Source organism: Cydia pomonella, chromosome 1 (assembly GCF_033807575.1).
Source record: "Cydia pomonella isolate Wapato2018A chromosome 1, ilCydPomo1, whole genome shotgun sequence".
In the NCBI taxonomy this organism is placed as follows: Eukaryota; Metazoa; Arthropoda; class Insecta; order Lepidoptera; family Tortricidae; genus Cydia; species Cydia pomonella.
Window position 1 is genome coordinate 4,527,147 of NC_084703.1, and position 25,458 is coordinate 4,552,604.

A 25,458-nucleotide genomic window follows, 5' to 3' on the forward strand; every position below is an offset into this window, starting at 1 on the left:
CATTGTCATTCTGTAAATTGATTGTTCATATTAACAATAAATTGGCGTTTATTGTTATATATTCACAATTATATTTTACTTTTATAAGGGTTTCAGGGACAGTGTAACTATAACCAATTAAAAAAAAACCCTTCGCTATATGCTATCAAAATCCATTTTATGCCAAATAGTTATTTACGATACAAGTGCGTAAAATGGGAATTACCTATTCGCACATGTATCGTACAACGTTTTACAGTACATATGATCCTTAAAATTTGCGACATAGTTACATAATGTACTAATTTTCGCACTAGTGCGGAAAAGTAGCACCATATGTACTGTAATAGTACATTACGATACAAGTGCGAAAAATAGGAAATTTGAAACGAGTGGCGATAAATTAAAACACGACCGAAGGGAGTGTTTTAAATCGACACGAGTTGCGAATTATCTATTCGCACATGTATCGTACAACGTTTTACAGTACATATGGCGTTTTACAGTACGTTTGACACAGTAACGCAATATGCTAATTTTTACACTAGTGCGGTAAAGTAGCACCATATGCACTGTAAAATACCTTACGTAATTTTTGGAAAAGAGCTGATACTCTTAAAACTACTGTGTCGATTTCTATGAAACAATTAAGAAGCAACGCAAGTAAACTTGCTTCATATTAGATTTATATTATTATATTACCTCGTTTTTCTTTTATGAGTCTCACAAGTATGTATACTGACAATATATATCCAGCCAGTATTTTTTTTCGTAACTTTGCGATGGCTACTATAATAACGCAAACTAGATAAGCCTAATACACAAAATGTAGGTATATGACCCAAACATTTTTAGGTCGAAAAATGCTTCACCTTGAGCTACACGTGTTGGGTTGGCTGACCTACGCAAACTACGTAAATAAGTAAGGATTTTCACTTCAGTTTACAGACACTCGGTGTATAATTTGACCATGCGTAAACGGAGATAATACAATACTCGGCGATAAATATTGCACATCGGCCTTTAGAAAGGGACAATTGGAGACAACGAGAGAGAAAAAGACAACGTTCTACAAAGCTGAAATTCTGATGTGCAATATTTATTGTACTTATGTGGGCTGCATTCGAAAAACAGTGAAGGTTATTATGTCAATACTTTGCATTATACAGATACTGAGTATAAGTACTACTATGGAGAGGCATTTTGTTGGCACGTACCGCGTTGATACCGCTCAGCTGCTGCGACAGCTGCATCACCACGCCAATGAGCAGGGGCGCCCGAAGAGTTGGCGAACACAGCAGCTCCCGCATCGAGATAGAAGCCTCGGCCTGTTGCGCCCGCTCTTCCGCTCTCATTTCTTCGATGTCTTCTTCTACCTGAATATACGTGAGAAGGGCGTGATATGACAAAGATACTGTAGTATGACAAACTATTTCTAATTCTAGTCATGATCTAAATCATTCTGTCTCGCACAGTTTAGGGCTCTTTGCCACTGAACATCCCGTATTTTGCGAGTTATTTTCTGCAGAGTCAGGACCGTAGTGTAGTATTTAGCATTATGCATGCAGTACCCCGCAAACAGAATGCTCGTGTGAACGTTACTAATGCCTGACCAGTAGATAGATAGATAGATTGATTGACTGACTGATAACTAAACTGTCACCATATACATGCGACTAACAGCGCCCCATAAAACAGAATCCTGTAGACAACCATACTGGCAAAAAAACTGGATATTGAGTGGGAAAGAACCCTAAAAGTAGCGGTATTTACGGACCGTTACGACCTTCAAGAAGAAAGCGTACTCCTATCTTAAATGCTGGCAAACAAACTCTGGTATTCTATGGGCAACGGTAATTGCTTGCCATCAGGTGATTCGTCTGCTCCTTAGCCTTCTTTGTCATAAAAAAATCCAAAAATGTCCATCGATTTTTTTAGCGATTTTGTCCGTCCGTCCCATGGGAAACCTAACAAGATTAATTAGAGGTTTTTTTAAATAAATCTACTGCCAGTCACCGTCTATGTGTCGCCGAGGCCGATCGTGAGATCAGACAGGTCGTGAAATTTTTATGCATATCGTGAAACCTGAAAATCTTTGTCTCATTTCCTGAGTCGACGGAGCCCCTATTTCTATGCATATCGTGAAACGTGAAAATCTTTGTCACGTTTGCTGAGTCGACAGAGCCCCTATTTCTTTTAATAGTGTGATATTCATGATCATGAACCTCGTCACACGGAATACGCCGTGTAAAGCATTTACTAAATCGTCAGATCGTTTGACCGGGTACCAAGAAAATTATTGACCTAAAAATTCCAACGATCATACCTGGTTGCTAGCCCGCAACCGCCTCAGGGCGCGACGGGCTTCTTCTTCCCACTGCCTGGTGATGAGCAGGTATCTCGGTGACTCGGGGCACGCCGGCAGAAGTAGCAGTTGCAGGATAGCGGGGCAGATTGCCAGACCTGAAGAACGTACGAATTAAATTCTAGCGATCGTACAGATTCGAAAAAAGAACCATCTGATTCGAAACCTGATTTCGTGACTTTCGCTCGAAAGAGAAAATAATATATCACGAGCATAGGTATAAAACGTACCATAAAAATTCATCACGAATATTTGTGTAAGTACCTATATAAGTATGTATAGCGTCGCCTAGTACCATTAGTACAAGCTTTGCCTAGTTTGGGGCTAGGTTGATCTGTGTAAGGTTATATAATTTTCAATGTTCCTTAAAAGCTTTAAAAAAACTTTGTGTATTTACTTAAAGAAAATCCAATCAGCTACTGTCTCAAAATCAATAAAATATTACACAAGAAAGGCCGGCATAAAAATATAAAGCTAATATCCTGAAATAAATCAGACATGTTTTAACGGCCTCGGTTGACAACACGCTGACCAGTCCGCCATATATAAAACAGTGGTCCGCCATATTTAAAACAGTGATATTTTTACCAACTTAACTTTACAGTCAACTTGCACAGACATGTTTAAGCTGGTATCAGGTGGGAATTTCTTGAACGGCAAACGTAAGTTGGCAACTGTTTACCAGAATAGAGTATTCGATTAATGCTGTCGTCGATGTGGGTTCGGATTCGACACGGCCTGGGGGCGTATTGCGATTTTAAATAATACACTTTGTAGTAGTAAGAGGAATTACAGTTTTTATATTGAATATTTACACGTTTCAATCAAGGGATATGCCATGAATAACTCACACGAAAACTAGATTAAAGTTGATTCGATAGAAAAAAAACACAAAAACATTTCTGATATTCGTTTATTTTCCATTGTACATCGTTACCCTGTATACTAATGCATAAAGCAGTATAGTTTTAATATTAAATAGGTAGTGATATAGCCGAGGGATTTGACTAGCGAAATCTTAATCAGAAGTTTACTTTCAGAGTTATTGAGGTAAAATGTTCAAAGCCACGTAAATCCTCCAGTTTCGCGCGGGGCTCCGTATTTTTTGTTCATTTCTGATTTCCTAGCTTTACGACCCCTTTTAAGGGGGGTAAACACGATCTTCCGAACGAGTGTGAATTAAAGCCCGAAGCTGAAGGCAAGGGCTTAATTAACACGCGTTCGTAATTCCTGTGCAGCTCGTGGCACACACTTTTTCATCACACTTGTAAATAAGGGATAATCATAAAACTTCTGCCTAATTTCGGACGAACATTACAACCTAGGTCGATAGGATTACGGAGGACCTGTTACGAGCAAATGCAATCAAATTAACATATTGATTTGATATATAATATAAGTTACTGCATTTCACTTACACTTGGTTACACTCATAGACGGAAACAATGAGGTCGATATCAAATTGAAATCTGATTTTTAACATCGGAACATGCCTACTTCCTGTGGTTTAAATAGAGCGGTACCTAATACGTGACTGGAGGTTTCGAAGTAGAAGTCGTGACTAGCTATTCCTAGAACTTAAAAGTAGTTTAAACTTTACTTGATGTGCTTTTTAACTTATTTGCTTTATTCGTTTGCTAAAGATGATTATGCTCTTTTTGAATTATTATACGAGATTTAGTTTGGCTGAATTTATATCAGAGGATTGCGACAACGTTCTTCAACAGTTTTTTATATATAAAAACTATATTACAACCATTTTTACCTAAGTGTTACAACATGATAACATGTAAAACTCCTTCCTTCTGTCGGAACTGACCCTACATGTCTATTTATTTTTGTGTTTAATTATAGGTATTTATTACTTACTTTTTAAAGCCTGTAACTAATTCTACTATAGATAATAATTCTACATATGGTCTGAAATAAATCGTATTTTTTATAAGTGATGGTCTACTTTAAACCGGCATTTACATCAACATACTTAACACAATATAAAAGTTTTATAATTTAAATTTAACTTTCGCATTTTGGAGCAAAGTAGACACATTTCTCCGAATTTATTTGCTGAGGTATTCCAGTATGGGGTTCTTCAAAAAACGAGTGTACATGTTTTTAAAGGGTCGGTAACCGCTCACAAAGACCTGAACACGCCTCTATTGCCAAGGCGCTGGAGTGCGTGTTGAGATATTTTTAAGCGTCTCGACCGCTCCCATATATCTGATAGCATCAGCAGTAGACAGACTATCACTGAGCAAAAAATAATTTGAGCTACGCTAACTGGCGACGGATTTTACCTACAATGCTACGCCCGCGCCAGCTAGCGGACGCCCTTAGAGAGGCACGAGATACTGTCGCGGTAGTCCCGTGCTAAGCCCGAGCTTCAACTTACCAAGGAGGATAGGCCAGCCGTCGTCCGTGCCAAGGATCTGCTCAATGCCCAGCACCTGGGACAGCAGCAGGCCGACGGTCACAGCCAGCTGGTTCACGGTGCCAAGGCCACCTCGCAGGTTCAGGGGAGCAATCTCGGATATGTACATTGGCACAAGGGAAGTGTTTAGTCCTGTTGAACAAATGAACAGTTGAAAAAGTTACCAGGGGTAAAGGTAATTGATGAACGCAAATCGAAAAGTTAAAATGCAGCACTCTTGAGCATTATATTTTCGATCAGCGTTGACGATTGACGATTTTCATCTTGGTTACGATGCTATAATAACGTGTAGAAGCCCGAAAATGTAGACTGACCTAATATAAAACTATTTCAAGTGAGTTGTTGGAAATCTTTAACGCATTACCTCAATATTACACGGGTCTTATAATGATTGAACGTGGTCATCCGTGATTGTCAAGTGGCGACTTGGCGAGATAGCATATTCCGTTGCCTTCACACAGTATGAATCAAAAAGAGGAGGTTAATTCGATCCATATTAAATGTTCTCTCTATCAGTTGGTTGTAAAACACGGCCAGGAAAACAATACAATAAGGATAGCGCGCAAAACACTTGATAGTTAGCTATGTCACTCCGGGCATAGCGGCCGATCAAGGTCCACCTGCTCGGTACGAGATCCGAGGTACGTGACAGCTAGGGCTGTCAAAACCTATGGCTGTCTCATGTGCTATGTTTATTTAAAAAAAACTTCAACACCAGAGAAGTATCAGTGTGAAACCAGGAAAAAACTGACCACAGTTGACTCCGATGATGAACCGCCCGAAGAACAGCATCTCGTAGCAGTGTGAGATCTTGGTGAAGCCCATGAGACTGGCGCCGCTGATGCCCAGGATGTTGTTGAGGAGCAGGCCGCCCTTCCTGTGACGGGATTTCACGTCACTACATGATCAGATTTTAGGACATGATTCTAGTTTTCAGATTCAAGTTAGATTATGTCGAAACTTAAATTTGAATTACCCTCACGGTGGTAACCGTTGCATACAATATTATTTCCAAGCTAATGTCAATTTGCTCTTTGATTTGACCGTATTCTTATTGAATATTTACTTGTTATAAGTACCAGAAATAATTTAGTGGCGACATCGGACAGAGACAGGTAGACAGAATATCGAGTAAATGCCAAAGATGCTGACTCTGAAATGTCTTTCAATAGCGACATACATTTTAGACGACCGGTTTGGCCTAGTGGGTAGTGACCCTGCCTACGAAGCTGATGGTCCCGGGTTCAAATCCTGGTAAGGGCATTTATTCTTGTGATGAGCATGGATATTTGTTCCTGAGTCATGGGTGTTTTCTATGTATTTAAGTATTTATAAATATTTATATATTATATATATCGTTGTCTAAGTACCCTCAACACAAGCCTTATTGAGCTTACTGTGGGACTTAGCCAATTTGTGTAATAATGTCCTATAATATTTATTATTATTATTATTATTATTATACCTTCCGAAGCGGTTCGTGATCATGCCGCCCGAGAATCCACCTAGCATGCCGCCGATAGTGAAGATGCTGACCGCAATATAGTATACTTGACCATCTCTGAAATATTAAGGGCCTACGCTAGCTGACGCGGGTGCACGGAGCAGACGAGCGGGTTAACGAAAAATAGTATGAGCAACGCTAACCAAAGCGGACGCGTGCGGCGGATTTCACCTACAAATAGCACACGCGTGCGTGAGCACGCGGCGGGCATCCGCGTCAGCTAGCGTAGGCCCTTAAAGAACGCCATACCTTCCGAAGTGGTACGCGATCATGCCGCCCGAAAAGCCGCCTAGGATGCCGCCGATAGCGAACACGCTGACCGCGATGTAGTATACTTGACCACCTCTGATATGTTTAAATAACGACATACCTTCCGAAGCGGTTCGCTATCATGCCGCCCGAGAATCCGCCTAGCATGCCGCCGATAGCGAAGATGCTGACCGCGATGGAGTAAAGCCGCTTGACCGTCTCCTCTGTGATGTCTCTCCCGTACCGATCTTTGTAAACGTCTTTCATGAAGTTTTCGATATTCTGAAATAAAGTTATTGCTAATAAAAAAAAACACAGTGAGATTCGGATACATTGCTTAAATACACTATTAACCCTTTACCAGGCTAAGGGATATATATTTCCCACATGCGGCACTTCAAACATGTGTTCTATTTTCGATGAGTAAGACTGACATTTGATTGTCATTTTTGAACTGTCAGCCTGGTAAAAGGTTAACTGTTGAGTAGAACGTTATCCTAGAATAGAAAGCTTTATAATTCTATGATTGTTTTGGAGTCAAAGACGTTTACTCGACTCAGTCGATTCCATAACAATTCCAACACAAGATGCTTAACCAAGCTCTGTAGCATAGTCATCGCTCTCTATCACTCTTCCTTATTAGTACGACTGTGACAGTTGCGTTTCGTGCGCTACAGAGCGTTAACGATTGGCATGTTGACTACGTACTCTACTACAGATACCTAACGCGACGAACGATGATATCTATGACAGTTCCTTTAAGTATCTTTTGGTTCAGCTTAATTAAAATAAATAATAGAATATTTTTATTTATTAGATATAAAATTTGTAAATAAATAAAGTATGTCTACAAACACTACGTGACAGTTACTCCATATAATAATAAAATGTCGTATGGATCATTATTCGAGGCGAGAGTATAGTTATATTAATTAAGCACCCTATAGCGACAGTGACATAACATATTAGGGTGATAAAATAATTATAAAGAAATGTAAAAAACAGAGGTCTAATCTGAGAAAGCGACTAAAGGTACGAGGTCTAACAAATCGCTACTTTTTGATTGCATGTGGTACAAAGGGACGGTCGACGTGTACAACCACAAACGGGTGATCAACCACATACAAAATTCTAATCCTAATAAAATCAAAAATAAATATTTTTTTATGTTTTTAACTTAACTAATTGATGTTTGTCCTATAATATTTATTTATAAACAAATAATTACACAATTACTTACATTAAGTAACTAAGTCATACCCGTTCCTTATCGTTTCCGGTGCAAAAGTGCCCATAATGCTCACAGTATTACCCCGCTGGATGGCTATGGACAGCCTATGCACCAGAAATAATTCGGAGCGGGAGTCCTCTCCCTTTTGCCTAAGTCGACGGCCTATCTCCCGCACAAATATTTTCTCGTCAGCATCCCACTGTTTGAACATATGATTTACAAATTACAAAGTAAAAAAAAAATATTTAAATTTTTTTTTAATTTCATAATATGACTTTTGGCGAAGATTTTAAAAATATAAAAATATCAATTTAAAATGTTAATCAACTTTATAACTTAGAAATCACATGTCCAAACATTAAACAAAATCAAGGTCGTTCATACATTCAGTCCAGGGCAATAATATGTATGAATGGCCCTGATTTGCCGCTCGCCGCGCCGCGCGCCGCTAGCGTCCTGTCCGTGGCCTTAGGCAGTCACGTCACATGCTACTTCCTCAAACGCGTAACTTACCCTGCCGGGAGCATTGATGACGCCAGTGTTGTATCCGAACTGAAGCATGCCAAGCACAGCGGCCAAGATGGCGTAGGAGAGGAAGAAAGTCAAACCCTGAAACAAAACGATTAGTCAAAAGAAAAATAATGATACTTTTAGGCAAAATAAGTTTCTAGTTATACCTATTACCTAAGATATTCTATTGACAAAAAAAAACAAATATATTAAAGAACAGTGGCACAATATGAGCTCATGCTAAATCAAATAATTCATAATATATACGTTTGACGGTTGACGCTACTAGCGTCAGCGACAAGCGATTTCAGATTAGGTTTTGTTCTCCCGCTGACTGCGTCACATAAGTATACCAAATTGTATACGTAAGCTGCGTATGTAATAACAAGCTATAATTATAAAAACAATATAGTGTTTGATATGATACCTATATTTTTGAATTGGTCTTGGTAAAGACGCTATAGGTAAAAAACTTAAGTAAGTCACCTGTTGTATGTAGTTGTGACGTATTCGAATAGACATTTGTTATGTTCGCGTGTGTCTTTTAAACATGTATTGTCTATTCGAACACGTCACAACTACATACAACAGGTGACTTACTTAAGTTTTTTACCTATACTTTCTTTGGCATACGGCCTCAGTAGCGAGCTCTAGCGAGCTTTCAAGTAGTGTCCGATCGAAACCGGTTTTTTGCCGAAACCGAAGGTTCGGTTTTGACTCGGTTTCGGCCGAAACCGAAACTTTTATAGACAATCTTTTTAGACATATGAATTTATTTATTTATTAGAACTCACTACCTATCTTTATAGAACGCGATCTGAAAGTACAATGTTGTAAGTTTTTGCGCCGTTGAAATTTTCGGCAGTTTTTTTAACCGAAATCAAACCTTCGGTCGAAACATAGACGCTGCGCTGCACGCCCCGCTAGTCGCTCCGCTCGAGTTTCCACTCAGTTTGTACAATTAAGAAGTGCTACGAGGAAAGGAGACAACGTCCTGTGACCGCTTCTCAATATAAACGTAGTCCCCATTTTTCTCTCTGTATAAATATTAAAGAAAATATTTTTACGCAATTCGATGAAACTAAGTTTTTTTTTAGTTACAAACTTTTTAAATTTGTATAGAATTGTTTTTCGCTCTTATCTCTTATTATATAGGTATAGTAAAAAAAATCGAAAAAAAAACAAACGAAGAGGCATAGCTATGGTAACACACATTAAATAGTGTAAAAATATTTTCGACAACGTTAATATCCAAGGTGAAAATTGTGGACTACATATGTGTTGATAAGCAGTCGTCCAATATTATCCTAATAAGAGCTTACACAAGTGTTTTTAACAAGTAGTTTTACTGAAAAAAATGTTTATTTACTGGACGAAACATAATGGTCAGTGATTTAAAACTTCACCAAATGTGTTTAAGACCTTATTGTGTACGAGTATGAATACAATGGTACGATTTGACAATTATATATATATATATATATATATATATATATATATATATATGTATAAGTATGTTAATATGTGCAAGTATTCGTATGTATATGAAGGGTTAGTGTATTCACGACGAAAACATTGACACAATTATTTTTTTTTTTAAGTAGTGACGTATGTATGTAGGACGTAAGTGCCGCGAAGGTACATCTTTGTCCTCGTAAGATTTTTTTATTGTACGAAAGAACGGAACTCTCCGTTATGAGTGGCCTAACACGCACGTTTCTGGTTTTGTCTTTGTTATAACGCACGTTGTGATAATAACCATATTCAACAAAGAATAAAATGCCAATGTTTCAGAAATTTACATTATGCCCAAAACTCGATTTCAGACGCTTCCAATAGACACATCGACTGCATTTTATAACTGCATCTTCTGAAACTGCCGTCCCTAGAAGCCCTGCGGACTGGACGCCTACAACCGGCGGCGCGGCGAGCGGCAAATCAAGGTCATTCATACATTGCACTCGACATTGTCGAACGCCCTTGATTTGTCGCTCGCCGCGCCGTCGGTCGCATGCGTCCAGTCCGCGACCTAAGATTACGTACACAGACATTTATGGTGCGCACCGTGATGACCATAGTGCAGATGAAGACAGATTTATTACATACTTTTCGACGTTTCTCTTTCTCAGTATCCACGGACTTGTTCGAAGGCTAGAAAAAAATAAGAAGAAACTATAAAAAAATATAAAATAATAACGAGATTTTCGTAATAATTTTTAAATTTTCTTAAGTCAAATATAATCTACAGCGACTACGGCTATAAAGACATGCAATAGCAGTCGACTTTATTTATTTATTTGAAAGAAGCCACCAATACATGCGTGAGAGTGGTTAGAAATAAGACAACAAAAGAATTTTGACCCAAACCCAGATAATCTCTTATTGTTAAGTTGTTAGAGAGTGTTTACTCTTGATGTTGATTGTGTTACATTAGATCTAAGAATCAGATGAAATTATTTAATAATGAAGCAAACAGATTTTAATACGAAACAAAATATATTAATAAAATAAGAAAGTTAAAATCGAAATGTGTCCTACTAAAGTGAAGCAAACATTTTTCAAAGCATGTTCCCCCTGGTAAAGTGCGTGTATCTATAAAAATATCTAAGCTATAAGTTTAGTATTAAAATGGAATCTCTTTAATATGGCGAAGCAGCGAGTAAATATTTTCCTTTGAAAGTTCTTTAAAGGATGATAGTTAAGATACGTTGCAGAAGAAAAATTTGATCAAAGTTAATAATAAACATCCGTAGGGCAGCTTGTGGCGAGCTGTAGGGGAGTAACGACCTCACGGACTCGAGTACTCCCGAGAGTCGGTCAGGGTCTCCGTCTCCGGCGTGTCTTCGTAGATCGGAGTGGGTCCCAAGGGGACCCGTAGGACTCTCAGCTCTGGCTTGCCTTCATTAGCCGTCCAGAGAGGAGTCGTTAGGGCTTAATGCTCCAGGGATACAAGTGAAAGTTTGGAGTTGGCACAGTGGCTGTTATCAGCCTCTGAGTAGAAAGCGGCGTACACCTCTCGACACCCCTCTGCCGCTCACACCGGTGTTGCTCCTGGTCGTCTTCACGAAGCCGACGGCAGTTTCGGGGGCCCATCTAGTGCGAGTCACCGCCGGCCTCGATGACTAGTTAAAACAATGTTATGCAACATTGTGGCAGGACGTCTTTTCAATAACCCAGTCTCATTGTCCAACCAAACTTCAATCCAAAGACCGTTTTACTGTTCACTTTTCTACAATAGTTCCAATGCCTGCTGCGACCGGTTGATAGGTGTCTATTGTTTCGCCTACGAACGAGTTCCAGCAGGCGTTCTAGATGACATTAAAGCTCTCCAAGAGGCCTCTACGTGTTGGATCTATATCCCCACGAAATCCTATCGAAAAACCGGGATTTATAGGCCCGTGAAATCCAAGGAGATACAAATAATATTATACATATACTCGTACGTAAAGGAGTGATTTTTGACATGATGTTTTAAAGTCTTGCAAATTCCCGACATCGACAGTAGATAGAATACACTTTTCGCAAATTTAAGAAGCTTTCCTTGCACAAAGTCGGCAAAAGTAAATCGAAAAATATGAGATTTTGCGAGCATAGAAATAATTTTCGCTTGATTTCAAGAGATTCTTTACCCGAGAACTTGATAATGCAATTTTAGATGGAAATAAAATTTAAACATTTATTTGAGTATTATTATAGGTATATTGAAATTCAAAGGTGTATGTGAAGTCCCCAATCCGCGACTATAGCCCGAGCCCTCTCGCACATGAGAGGAGGCCTGTGCCCAGCAGTGGGACGTATATAGGCTGAATTATTATAATATTATATATATTATATTTGAGTATTGCGGACAGAGGACTTACCCCAATCTTAGGAAAGTGACTAAAGTCGAAAGTGACGACCTCAGACCGTGACCTAACTCAAAAGTGACCTCCTAAGAAAGTCATCAATCTGCACGGACGCAACGAATGCTCGTTACGTCCCACGCATGCATGAAAATTCCAAAATTTTTCTAGATCAGTGGCCTAGGATTCAATTTCTTTGCCTGTACGTTTCCTTTGGATCTAAATATGGATTAAGAGTCCCCGGTAAGCTCGGCCGAATTTCACCTTCCCAAATGAACGAAGTTTCATTCTCATTTTAAAACTACGTGTTGGATTATAATGAAACGTTGCACATACAATGACATGAGGGATATCTAGGAATGTAAATTAGTTTATATTGCTCCACCGTATAAAATAACGAAATAAAGCATAAACAAGTTTTGTATTAAAATATTAAATTCGTCGTTTTTTTTTTCGTTTCCCCGAATTGTTACATTATCATTTCCATACAATGTAAGTTTCGATAAATTATTGTCACTTTTTTTTATACTACGTCGGTAGCAAACAAGCCTGATGGTAAGCAGTCTCCGTAGCCTATGTACGCCTACAACTCCAGAGGAGTTACATGCGGCTTGCCGACCCTAACACTCCGCACTCTCGTTGAGCTCAGTAAGGCTAAGATGGTCGGCATCTGTCACCATGCCTAGCTGTCACAAAGTATGTAAGTGCGAAAGTGACACATGACATGACAAGTGATAAAAATGCGACCATGATAGCGCCGTTGGCAACCTTTTAACTACTTGACTAACGAATCAACTTGACTAGTTATGATACCTAAGCTTACGGCCACTTGTGCCAGCCAGGGCATTAACTCGTGAGGAAATCATTAAAACAGGGTTAAATTGTACTGTTTGGTTTTAACCCGGTTAACCCCGGGTTAGTGGCTGACCCTGATGGCGCAAGTGGCCCTTAATGTGTTAAAGTCAGACCTGCATGGAATTCGCAATCACAAAGTGTGGAAATGTCAATATTAATGTCAAAATTCTATGAAAATATGAAAATATTCTTTCACTTTGTTCTGTTCAATTCGTTGCAAACTTAGTTTAGACGGACTAAGCGACATATTATATATTCCTCTTTTTCAACATACGAGGTATGTAATTGGTTTCTTTGTAACAGCAATAATATTTTGGAGTGTGTGGTCGTGAAACTTGTCAACGTATCAGCATAGCTACTCAGTCTTCTTCTGCAATTTCCAGGTGTTCCAGGTCCAATCCCACCTGTTCCAGCAGCCGCAGCTCCTGCCTCTGTGTTTCTCCAGCCAGTTCACGTACGCAGCACTATCACCATCTGCAATTTCCAGGTGTTCTAGGTCTAAGCTCACCTATTACAGCAGCCGCAGTTTCCGCGTCTGAGAGTGTGCTTCCAGCCGGTACACCCACGCAGCACTATTACCACCTGCAATTTCCAGGTATTCCAGATCTAAGCCCACCTGTTCCAGCAGCCGCAGCTTCCGCCTCTGCGAGTGTTCCTCCAGCCGGTCAACGTACTCGCGCAGCTCCTCGATTTCCTCCTTGACCTGTTGCACGGTGTCCAGTTCTTGCTTGATGGCAACCATGTCACGTTTCACCTGGAAAATGAAGTCGGTTAAAAAAGGAAATTATGGATGGATCGACATTTCTTGTCATTTTACCGTGGTTATATTGTCATCGGCCACTCTGAGACCGTGCATTGAAAAGTAATAGGAATTGAAGCACAATATAGGTAAGGTACAGTCAGCATCAAAAGTAACGGATTAAACAATGCTTCAAAAGTATCTACCATTCTGTAACAACAAAAAGTGATGGTTCTACATGAATTTTAGAGATTTATCTATATTTGGAAAAGTTATCCGGAATATCAGTTCTTTTGGCGCGTTGTTTCATCCGTTACCATTGATGCTGACTGTACATCTCAAGTCGAATTATGATCCCTATGGCAGTTCCTTCGGACCTCTTTTAGATTCGATATTCGATCTTTTTTTATAGAAAACGATCATAATGGCAGTGCTCCGCTTTATCGTGGCCAATTAGAAATACCTATGTTTAAAACGTTTAAAACCATTAGCACATACATACTTGTTCAATTTTTGCAATCATTTTTTCAACCTATTCTGCACTTGACCATTTTGGCGATTACCATACTTTTATACCTCTTGCGAAAGATGGTCTCTATGACAGTTTATTTTTTACGGAGTAGCTGTCACGTTGGGAGACAGTTTTTGGAAGTTAAGAACATTATATGTAGCATAAAAGTTACATAAAATACGGTAAAAACATATTTCTCAATTATTTTTTTAATCATCAACATCATTTGACGCGAGAGATACCTATTACGAATTGAAGTTTTATTTGCTTCGTCAAGATCCAGACTTGCACGGCTACCAACCACTCTTATACAAACTAAGCAAATTTCTTGATTAACCATAAACGGACCTTATATCTTCGCAATAGGGTTCACGGTCGGCTAAACGTGTGGACAATATTAGAACACCAGTAGGGAGCTGAATTTTTGTTCAAACGTTTCACATTGAAATTTTTTATGATGAATATGCATTTCTCAGTAATACCTGTATGTTTTCCAATAGAATACCGTATTTGTAAAGCTTTGAATTGTATTCAATGCCTATTCTTAGAAATTCTACACTTAAATTCTATGCTGTGATATCGCAAACATATATATGTTACCTTAAAAACCCGTTTTGGCAGGACAGTCAGCTGGTACCTCGAACACCTCGCTCTTGGTGAGCTGTAGCTGTATGCGGTTGCAGAGGACCACCGTCGTGCAGTTTGCAGGTTCAGCTGTTAAGTCACATATGGGGCTAGTAACTCAACTCGGACACCTCACTCTGGCATGACTCCTCGCTCTTGGTGAGCTACAGATGCGGTCGCAGAGGGCCACCGTCGTGCAGTTTGCAGGTCCAGCTGTTGAGTCACATATGAAGCCAGTACCTCGGACACCTTACTCTGGCATGACTCGACGCTCCTAGTGAGCTGCAGATGCGGTCACAGAGGGCCACCGTCGTCTGGTCGGCAAGTCCAGCTGTTGAGTCACATATGGGGCTAGTACCTCGGACACCTCGCTCTGGCATGACTCCACGCTCTTGGTGAGCTCCTGCAACTGGGTGCGGATCTCGCAGAGGGCCACCGTCGTCTCCAGCTGGCGGTCGCCTCGCTGCAGGTCATCCAGCTTTTGCGAGAGGTTCATGCTCATCACGCTGACCTGTCGTTGAAGGCTGCAAATAAAAATCTTGGTCAATGGGGACTTGCAATAAACAGGGCTTAGCCAAGATGACAATCATTGCTATACCTCTCGCATCGAATGATGGTCTCAATGACTGTTCCTTCAAGTCACTTTTGGTTAGGCTTAACAAAACAAATCAAGAATTAGGTTTATACCGCCTTTTTATTATTAAAATATTACATTTCTAAGTACCTATAAATTACTTAATGTGCTAAACTGCCAAAAAAACATCTCATTAAAAATTACTCTAACATGGTAATAGAGTCAGACCAAGACAAGTCTGCAGCGATTTTAACAGCACACGCAATGCAAGTGTTATTTTAAACGTCAAATTTCTATGAAATTATGGCGCATTTTAAACGTCAAATTTCTATGAAATTATGGCGCATAAATAACACTTGCACTGCGTGTGCTATCAAAATCGTTGCAGACTTATGTTGGTCTAATTCTAGCATCTTCCTGACACACTTACGTGAAGATAAATTAGATGTAGATTTTATTTTAATTTCAAAAGAAGTCTTGAATACATGGAATTGAATTTTTTGAAGTGAAAATTTATTTAGCGGCGCTGTGCACTTTTTGTGATGGGGAAATAATGTTAAACTCGCGACAGGTCACGTAACCGACAGATTCGTCAGATTGAAAATTCGTAAGACGGACACGTGACCAGTACCCCTAGTGTAAATAAATTCGATTTCGAAACACGTGACGTACGCGTTTGCGTTTAGTCTCATTTTGTATTGGATTTAGAAAGAGCGCGCCAAGCGGGACGTTTTGGAAACTCAAAATCCTATACAAAATGAGACTTAACGCAAACGCGTTCGTCACGTTATGATGTCGATCAAATTTACACTAGGAGTACTGATCGATAAACTCCATGATGGTAATATGGTTAAATGGTTTAATGTTAAATAATTGTAATAGTTCTGAAGTGTAATTTTTTTTATGTAATATAAATTGTCATGTTTGTGTACGATAGCGCAATAAATGAATATTGCATTTTACCACATAAATTATAGTAAGTACTTTTATAAGCAATTCGTGCAAAATTATTCCCTAACCATTCCAAAATATCAAAAATGCACAATTTTAATATACAAGTTTTCACTTGCCGGCACTCCCGGAGTGCAACCCGTTGTTTTTTTTTAAAAGGACATTAGACAATGTGACAATATTATTGACTTTTCCAAAAAATATAAATCATTTCTACTAGTTAGACCATTTTATAATCTAAATTAATATTTTGATAACTGGGTCATAAATATAATTCTTTTCGTTGTATTGTTTCTGACCACTCTGTCACGCTCGCGCGTGTATTGGTGGTTTTTATCAAATAAATAAAAAGGTCGAGTGCTATTGCATGTCTCTATAGCTGTAGATTATATTTTACTAGAGAAATATTTAAAACTAAAAATCACCCGTACATAAAGCTATACTCAGGCACATTTTTTGCGGACAAAAAACAAGAAAACTAAAATCATTTTGACCCAACTTGAGAATTTCATTATAATTCTTTTAATGTTTAGACCTAGACCTTACATACAATATGTACCTGTAACACCCCAAGGACATGCAACCATGACAACTGTGTATGTCAGGCCAAATAAGTGAATTGAATTGAATTGAATTGAATTGAATTGAATTGAATTGAATTGAATTGAATTGAAGCAAAAGATTATGGTGCAGTGCAGCGCGAATTTAGCAACGGAATAAAGCCGCGCGATGGGTTTTACTTGTTATTATTTTATTAGATTAAAATAATGATAGGTAATTAACAAAAGAATAAATTAACTGCCGGATATAACTTCCTAGAAAACTTAGCACTTTATCTACCAGTTAAGCTTCTTTGAAGATTGTGAAACGCCAACGATGACTTTATTCTTCAGATAAGTGGTAAGTAGCTTATTCAGGACTTTAATTGGAGATTACGAAACGGGCCTTAAGTAAAGCTAACTAACAAATAAATTAACTGCCAGATATAACTTCCTACAAAACTAAGCACTTTATCCACCAGTTAAGCTTATTTGACGATGGTGAAACGCCAACAATGACTTTATTCGTCAGATAAATGGCGAGTAGCTTATACAGGACTTTACTTGGACTTCGTGAAACAGACCCTAAAACGTGTCAAATTCAATATAATACAATTTTGCGTTAGGACGTGTACCGGTATACACGTATACGACTAACGTCATGAGTATGGTAATGGGTACACGAAATTTCAATTTCAGCCCGATCACCAATTTCGCGACACGGCATCGTTAACGCGGCTCGTTTGGCAATTTTAAAGTTATTAATATGAATATTGGTAAAACGTAGATCGAAAATGTATACTTTTTCGTACAAAATGCATGGAGCAGTGATGCCAGGTGAGCCGGAGAGATATATCGTATTTGAGTGTCACTGTTAAAATTAAAAAAATATCGTACGCCTATCAAAAAGGCACTATCTCGAAAATGTCATGCAAAATAAGCTTTAATTTTCAATTTATAATCATAGAAAACACAATTTACGTCTATTCTTCTTCTTCCTCGCGTTGTCCCGGCATTTTGCCACGGCTCATGGGAGCCTGGGGTCCGCTTGGCAACTAATCCCAAGATTTGGCGAAGGCACTAGTTTTTACGAAAGCGACTGCCATCTGACCTTACAACCCAGAGGGTAAACTAGGCCTTATTCGGTTAGTCCGGTTTCCTCACGATGTTTTCCTTCACCGAAAAGCGACTAAATATCAAATGATATTTCGTACATAAGTTCCTAAAAACTTATTGGTAGAAGCCGGGGTTTGAACCCGCGACCTACGTATTGCAAGTCGCACGCTCTTACCGCTAGGCCACCAGCGCTTCAATTTACGTCTATTATTGCGCAAAAATTGTTTAATATTTGTAGATAGATCCAAACGGTTTACAGGAAATTTCGACATTTTTGACTTATACCAAGGAGCCGAACACTCAAAAGGTGCTAATTGTAGCCTATTTCTAAGGTAAAGTGTCATAGTTTGCTTCAAATCTGTTTAGGTGCCTCCGTCCGACTTCTCACGTACCGGAGAGCCTAAATTATCGTACATGTACGATAATCATCGTACGCACTATCCTAGAGATTTTATTTTATTTTAGAAATTGCTGATGCATAAATTATCAATTGATTAACTATTTTTGCTGCGACATTCCAAGTAGGTATTTTAAAGTTAGTTTTGCGCTTGACAGATAGTTTAAATCCAGTCGACTTTCTACCTTAACACATGTAAAATAAAGACAATGTTAAAAATACCCAAAAAATATTACTAGTTACAGGTTCAAATGTATATAAATAAACGATATGTGGAGCTCATAATAAAAGCAACATATACTATAAACAATTACATAATACACGCGTTTAAAACGAAACCAAGCATATACTCTCATTGAACATTAAAATCGAAAACAAGATGTTTTTTTGAAAACTATAATGGGTAACTAATCGTGCGATAGACTTGGTGAGTAATTTAGCCTAAATGGGGTACAAAAAACAAGCGAAGCATTTAAAAAATTAGTAATAGCACCAATAGCATGAGACTGGACACCATTTCAGTCTAGTGCTATTGGCGCTTTCACCCGAGTTAAACACTCTACTTTTCAATTCGATTACGAGGGAAGTAAAATACATGTGCCTTTGTTAAAATACTGCTAAACAAAAACTTCTGTAGTATTTCTTGAACCGTACTTTAAATTAACAATTTAAGTAAAAATATCGTTATTTATCGAATGGGGAGTTAATTATCACAATGGACCAAAGTTTTAATTGCTTGTCATAAAAAAAGAAAAAAAGTACAGTTCTCTAGAGTCATCATTTTCTGCACAATTTTTAGAACAACAACGACAGTCGACACACTTTCAAAGCGTGAGTAAAGTATGTTCTTGGAAATGTTCGTATAGCATGACACGTTCGTACGTTTCCGTGAAAATACGATGGGTAAGGATTATTCACTACATCTGTAACCAAGCGTAAAGCGGCCCACTGATTACCAGTTCGCCGGACGATATCGACCTGTCAGTTGTTCGCAAAAGCTGACAATCCCGAATAACTGACTGGCCGATATCGTCTGGCAAACTGGTAATCCGTGGGCCCTTAAGGTTATTACAGAAAAAAAACAAACTTTAATTTTTAAAACTCGGCATACAGCCAGTTTACGCACGATAATTACCAATTTAAATTTCGAATAAAAAGCCTCTAACCTGAGAAACTGAGAGTAAGGGCAGTTAACGTTTTCGGAACTGTGCGAAAGCTGATGGTACTCCATCGCGAGTCCCGGGGTCCCGGCGCGGACGCGGCGCAGCGGACTCTGGTAAACGATAGCTTAATTTAGGACCGGGTTGGCAAAAAACGGCGAAAATTTTACATTTAGGAAACAGTCCAGTAATACGGTTGTGAAAACATTAAATTATTATAGCTTGTTTTTTTTTAATATTATTCTAATCAGATATTTACAGATGATATATGCAGAAATCCTACAAACATTCTGCCCGGGAGTAGGTAATAGGGAAAATATCGCATTTTTTTACAAATAATTAAAATTATTTTTATACTCAAGAATAAAAACATTTTAATTAAAATCAGTAAAAAGGTAATCGAAGAAAATTTATAAATGTAAAGCTAATAAATTTGCAAACGTACGTTTATTTGCAAGCGTCCTCTGCATTTGCAGCAGCTGCCTAGACCACTCGGCCACGCAGGCTACTGCGGCACGGGTCAAATTTTCTCAAGTATATGCAATCCCTTAAGAGCTAACAGCTCTGGCCAACTCTAAGGTAGATAGGTTCATAAAGTAATTTAATTTATTTCCTAATAGCAAAGAGCCTACATCTTTTACTGAGACTATATTTGCAAGAATACTTTTACTCAATTGTTTTTTTTAGAATGTTATAGGACTCGACCTCTGTATCTGAGATAACGTCAATCTATGACCTCTTTAACTAGGACTATTCCAGATCAATTGTAGTTTTTTTACTAATTCTTACTTCACCTACAAATTCTGCATTTGGTTAATTGTGTCTAAAGGCCGTCTTAAGGAATAACTTACGAGATTTAAACTATCCAGTCCTTCCCAGGGACATAAACTATCTCTATACCAAATTTCAACTAAATCGGTTTAACGGTTTAATCGTAAAGAGGTAACAGACAGACACTTTCACATTTGCAATCTTAATATACTATGGATATAATAAAGTATTGTATCTAGGTATTTCATAATAATTAAGAGGTATTTACACCCTGGTAGTGCCCGGGATCGTAGTTATCGATGTTATTGTTTCGTTATTAAAAAAAAAAAGGAATCAGTGTATTCGATCAAAAATAAAACAACGCATTTTTAGAGGAAATTTTCATGTTAATAGCTTTTGTGGAAAAATAGTTACAGTTGTTTAACGGCGTGTTAGCCTCTAGAACCATGCCTGATGCACCCCCAAAACACAGACATAAAGGTGTGTGCTTCCCTCAACTTCTCTAAGTATTTTAATTGCGAAGGCCGAAGGCCGAGTTGCGAGAGTGTAGTGCTCACATACAAAACAATACCTAATACCTACAAGTGCATAAACGCGAGCGAGGTATCCCCAAAAACATCCTGAATAACATCCTTTATAACTAAAATGTGAGGTAGTTCAATTTGCAGCTAAATCAACTTCATTTTTAGAATCTCCTTATAATGAGGCAGAACCCTCATATATCCGCTTTTGTAAATAGTTTCTAGTACTAACTAACAGAGCCAGTTCAAAGTTAATCTGGTGTGAATTTTATCCTTATTATATAAATGTAGGTCAATTAGAATAGCGTTCATGGGCTACGCTAACAGACGAATAGTACGGAGAGAGAGTGTTAGTGCAGTGCGTTCAGCCAACAGAGTTTTTGAAAAATCTAACCCCATTTTAGACCATAATGCGGTAACAAACATATGAATAGCAATCTTGAGGGCTTTCTCTAGTAAATATTTTCATCCATTAAATTTGTAACTTTGGTCTAAAACGCACCATTAACTTTTTTTCACAAAGTTATTTACATTTAAAAGCTATTTCATTTCAGATCGAACTTAACGATTACTCTTTTTGTTAAAACTAACTAAAAACAACAATTCAATAACATAACATTGTTATCCCGGGCACGCACGGCCGTCCGCTCAGTGCTCAGCGAGCTGCATTGGGAGTAGGATCTGAACTCAGGGCGCCTTAATTGTATATTTATTCTATGTCCAGTTTTCCCAAAGATTTTTTATTTGACACTAGACAACAGCTCGCGTCGCCTGACTGCTCGAGTCGGGAGCAGGGAATCAATATAGCAAGATAACATTCATATGGCCCAAAGATAAGGAATAATAAAGACAATTCTCTCTAGCTCTATACAAAATCACGCTACTCATTTATACATACATACGTGTATATCCCCTTTAAATTTATCTTATCAAACTTATACTTTGTTTTTATATCATAAATAAAAGAAAATAGTAACTGTTACTTATGAAACAAAAAATATAAATGATCATATACGCTGTATAATGGTTACATATTAGCTGCAATTTAGTATTATTTTAGCTGTAATTACACGAAGCCTATCAAGAGGAATGCTGTGAAAATATTATTTCCTTCGCATTTGGGTACCTACCGTTCCTCATTCACTGGTTCCTCACACACCGGCAGAAGACACAGAAACTGAACTATAGCGGATGAAATATTTTTTATCGAGTAATTAAAAATATTCGAATATTCGAAAACTAAGCGGCCGGTATTCAACAAATTTGAATAATCGAATTGCAAGCCCTAATGGCAGGCTGTTATTGGAGCTCGCGCAAGGCACACCGTATATCCGGCCACGTCCGACTATATTAATATGAGGGCGCCTTCGGCGATCGGCATCAGGGCGCTCTCAGCTACGCCCGACTCATATAGTGTGAAGGCATTAGCGCGCCCAAAGTTCATTCGCGTTTAAAAACTATGAAGCGAACTTATATAGTGTCAACCAAAAATCGGCTTCCTAGCATTTATTAAAATCAAAAACTGCTCTATTTCCGGTGAGTATGAAGGTCAACAGTCTATTATTTACTCGTCTCTGGCGAGAACATGCGGACGCTTACACGTTACATAAGGGTTGGCGCACACTGCCGAATTAGGTCACTCGCTTTTTGCACGTTTTATTGCGTCCAATGCAAAGGAGAGAACGAGAATCGATAACCGTCTTTTATTGTGCGAGTGTAGCAAACAAGTGTACCGCCCGATTAAGTAATAAAAAATAAAATACTGCTGTGAGCAGACATATTAAATATAACACGTAATATTAATACAAGCACTAATTCAAAGGGTAGTTTAAAGCCGTTTAACTCAGGCGGTTGGTAAGAAGTTATTATGGCTAGCTACGGACTGGAGACTTGGCCGCATGAAGATGCATTACTGACCGAAGCGTTAGCGAAGGTCTACGTTTTAACTTGGCCAAAATGCTTTCGTATGTCCGGAAATTTGCAAAAGAGATGAAACAAGCTTATGTTCAACAATGAATGTAACAATGATGAATGGAATGTAATTATTAATAAAAAAAACAGATGAATTCGTAGGTCATTAAATAAATATGGGCTAAGGACCGCTTCTTCCACCTTAGTTCCATCTTAGGGTCCACTGTTTTGATGCGTCTACAGTCCTATTTCGTAACTTTTCTATCTTGTCCACATTCCTATGATGTCCACAGAACTAACTCATCTACATTTCTTCGTGGTCCACAGAGCTGGCATTGGAGGTCAAAATGACAAGCCAACAAAACTTTTCAGTTGGGAAAAAGGAATGTTTTAAAATGAAAAGTACCTAATTCCATTTGTCCATTAGAAGGCAGTTAGGATAATGGGTGGTACAATAATGTTGACGAGTTGGAACTGTGGTCACAGTAGGAATGTAGACGATCTGGGACTTTAGTCAAAATAGTGATGTGGACGAGTTATAGCCTGTATCTTTAGGTATTTAAAAAAAGGTAAACAAACAATTTGTACATTTTCGGGTAGTTTTAATATTTATTGGTTAACCAACCAAATACAAAACCGCCTGGATCTGTCACTGAACGACCTGACTTTAAACCTACATTATTTGATCATGTAATGCTTTCATCTACCCTCAGCTGCCTTAAGGAGCCATTTGAGGGTAGATTTTGTTTACCTTTTTTTAAATACCTAAAGATACAAACGTGACGACTTAGGAATTAATGAAGACGATATGACATTGTAGACGATTTAAAAAGGTGGGAGTATTTTTGTGGCATTTCATGTCTTAATCGATTATTGAGTATAACTTATCTAGTTTTATATAATATAATTGTATATAATATCGTTTTAGCCCCAAAACTCAGCTACTTTCAACTAGTAACCACTTTCCCGAATGAAGGTTGAGGGAGGCGATGGCTGAGATACGAGTCATACTCGTGAACGGGGGCTGTTTGTGGAGACTGGTCTGTTTAAGCTAACTTTATTGAGTATATAATTACAGTGAGACACCTCACTCGGTTCTCGTATGTTTGTTTTATCCTAATGAATGTTTTAATTATACGGAATTTTGACTCTTAGAGACTCTATACTCTATATGCTAAGGATAATTTGATAAAAGTCATTTAGTTCTGACATTTAGAGATATTTACACCTCTAAATAATTTTAGTTTTTTTTTTGTATCTGTTTTTTTTTTATTTGTATGTCTTTCCCATCACGGAACAATGGTGTTCCGGACCTTTGGGAGGCGTGCGCGGAGAGTTTTTAACTGAATAATATGGCATATGCCACTGTTAGCCGTTGCTCGAAGTACAAATAAAAAAAAATACTTTCCACCCTAGGGTGGGAAATGCAATTTTCCACCCGACTATTAGCCTATGAAACTTTCCGAATAGGAGAGATGAAAAGAATATTCGTAGTGTATTAAAGGTACGCATTTTCGCCGTACATTTTCAATGAACTGCGATATTTTAACGATGTTTGCCTATAACCCTATAACACTCATGAAAGGTAACGCAGGTGTACATGTAGGTTCATGTAAATGTCAGACTATTCCACAAAGGGACTTATTAATAGGACATACGTGCACAGAGCAAAAGGACGTATAGGCAAAACTAGGGCAATGCTGGGTCATAAGTGCATATGGGAAATTTGTGTCATTTATGGGTGGATCAACTGTTTTTCTGCATTAACAATAGTACATTGTGCAACGAGGGGGGTAAGTGAAATTTTGGATACGAGGGAATTAAAGACCCGAGTTTGCAATATTCTTACCCCCGGGTTACACACAATGTTTTTCATCGCACTTGCAGCAAGAAAAAACTAAATTTTAAACGAAATAATTCTTAAATACGGTGACATATCAAACATTCGTCCGCCATTTTGTAATTTCTTGACAGGTTAGTATCGAGGGCACAGACCTATATTTATGTAAAAATATTTTAAACGGCTGTTAAATTAATCTAATTCTTTAATTTTAAACATAAACAAAAATATTAAATTATAAACGTCAGTATTTTAAAAGTAAAACTCGTTTAAGCTACTTGGTTTCTATGAAAATGTGACATAATAAAAAAAAGCTATAACTCCCTAGGGAGTTTAGCTTTTTTCTTCACAATCCATAACTCCTGTGGGAACAAAATAGGCATTTTTCCTTCAGTACACCTGCATGAAATAAGAACTTTTTCGAGCAAGTGTGATGAAAATAATAATTTACATAATGGATATATACAAAGGATTACTATAACTCTCGTACTGCAACTCGTAGCTTAAACTTATAGGCACTTGAAGCATTATACGGTCACGTCTGAAAATATATGTACGAAATATGTGCCAAAAATATGTATACACTACCTTAATATATGGGCAATAAAGTCGTGTATACATACATACGTGACTGTACCAAGGATTCTGGCGGCATGTCCTCGTTGTATCGCAATACTGATAAGTTGCGCGAGGAAGCCGCCAGCTCTTCGGTCAACCAGACGCTTCGCGATTTTTCTGTTGTTATTCAGTCCCGTGAGCCAGGGGACAATAGTAGATCTTTAAAAGATGATCCATTGTGGAAAGGGCTTATAATATTTATAACTACCAAAAAGTAATG

At 38.2% G+C, this 25,458-nt stretch overlaps 1 protein-coding gene across 3 annotated transcripts in view; it reads right to left on the reverse strand.

Moving 5' to 3' along the window:
- Window positions 1-25,458, reverse strand: part of LOC133517995 (glucose transporter type 1) — an 86,943-nt gene that overhangs the window by 12,515 nt on the left and 48,970 nt on the right. For all 3 annotated transcript variants that reach the window (XM_061851567.1, XM_061851716.1, XM_061851651.1), the window contains exons 5-12: window positions 15,199-15,364; window positions 13,583-13,720; window positions 8,273-8,368; window positions 6,650-6,810; window positions 5,528-5,652; window positions 4,737-4,907; window positions 2,306-2,442; window positions 1,197-1,355 (exon numbers count right to left, since the gene is read on the reverse strand). In XM_061851567.1, coding sequence (XP_061707551.1) covers window positions 1,197-1,355; window positions 2,306-2,442; window positions 4,737-4,907; window positions 5,528-5,652; window positions 6,650-6,810; window positions 8,273-8,368; window positions 13,583-13,720; window positions 15,199-15,364 — 1,153 coding nt within the window. The remainder of the gene's footprint in view (window positions 1-1,196; window positions 1,356-2,305; window positions 2,443-4,736; window positions 4,908-5,527; window positions 5,653-6,649; window positions 6,811-8,272; window positions 8,369-13,582; window positions 13,721-15,198; window positions 15,365-25,458) is intronic.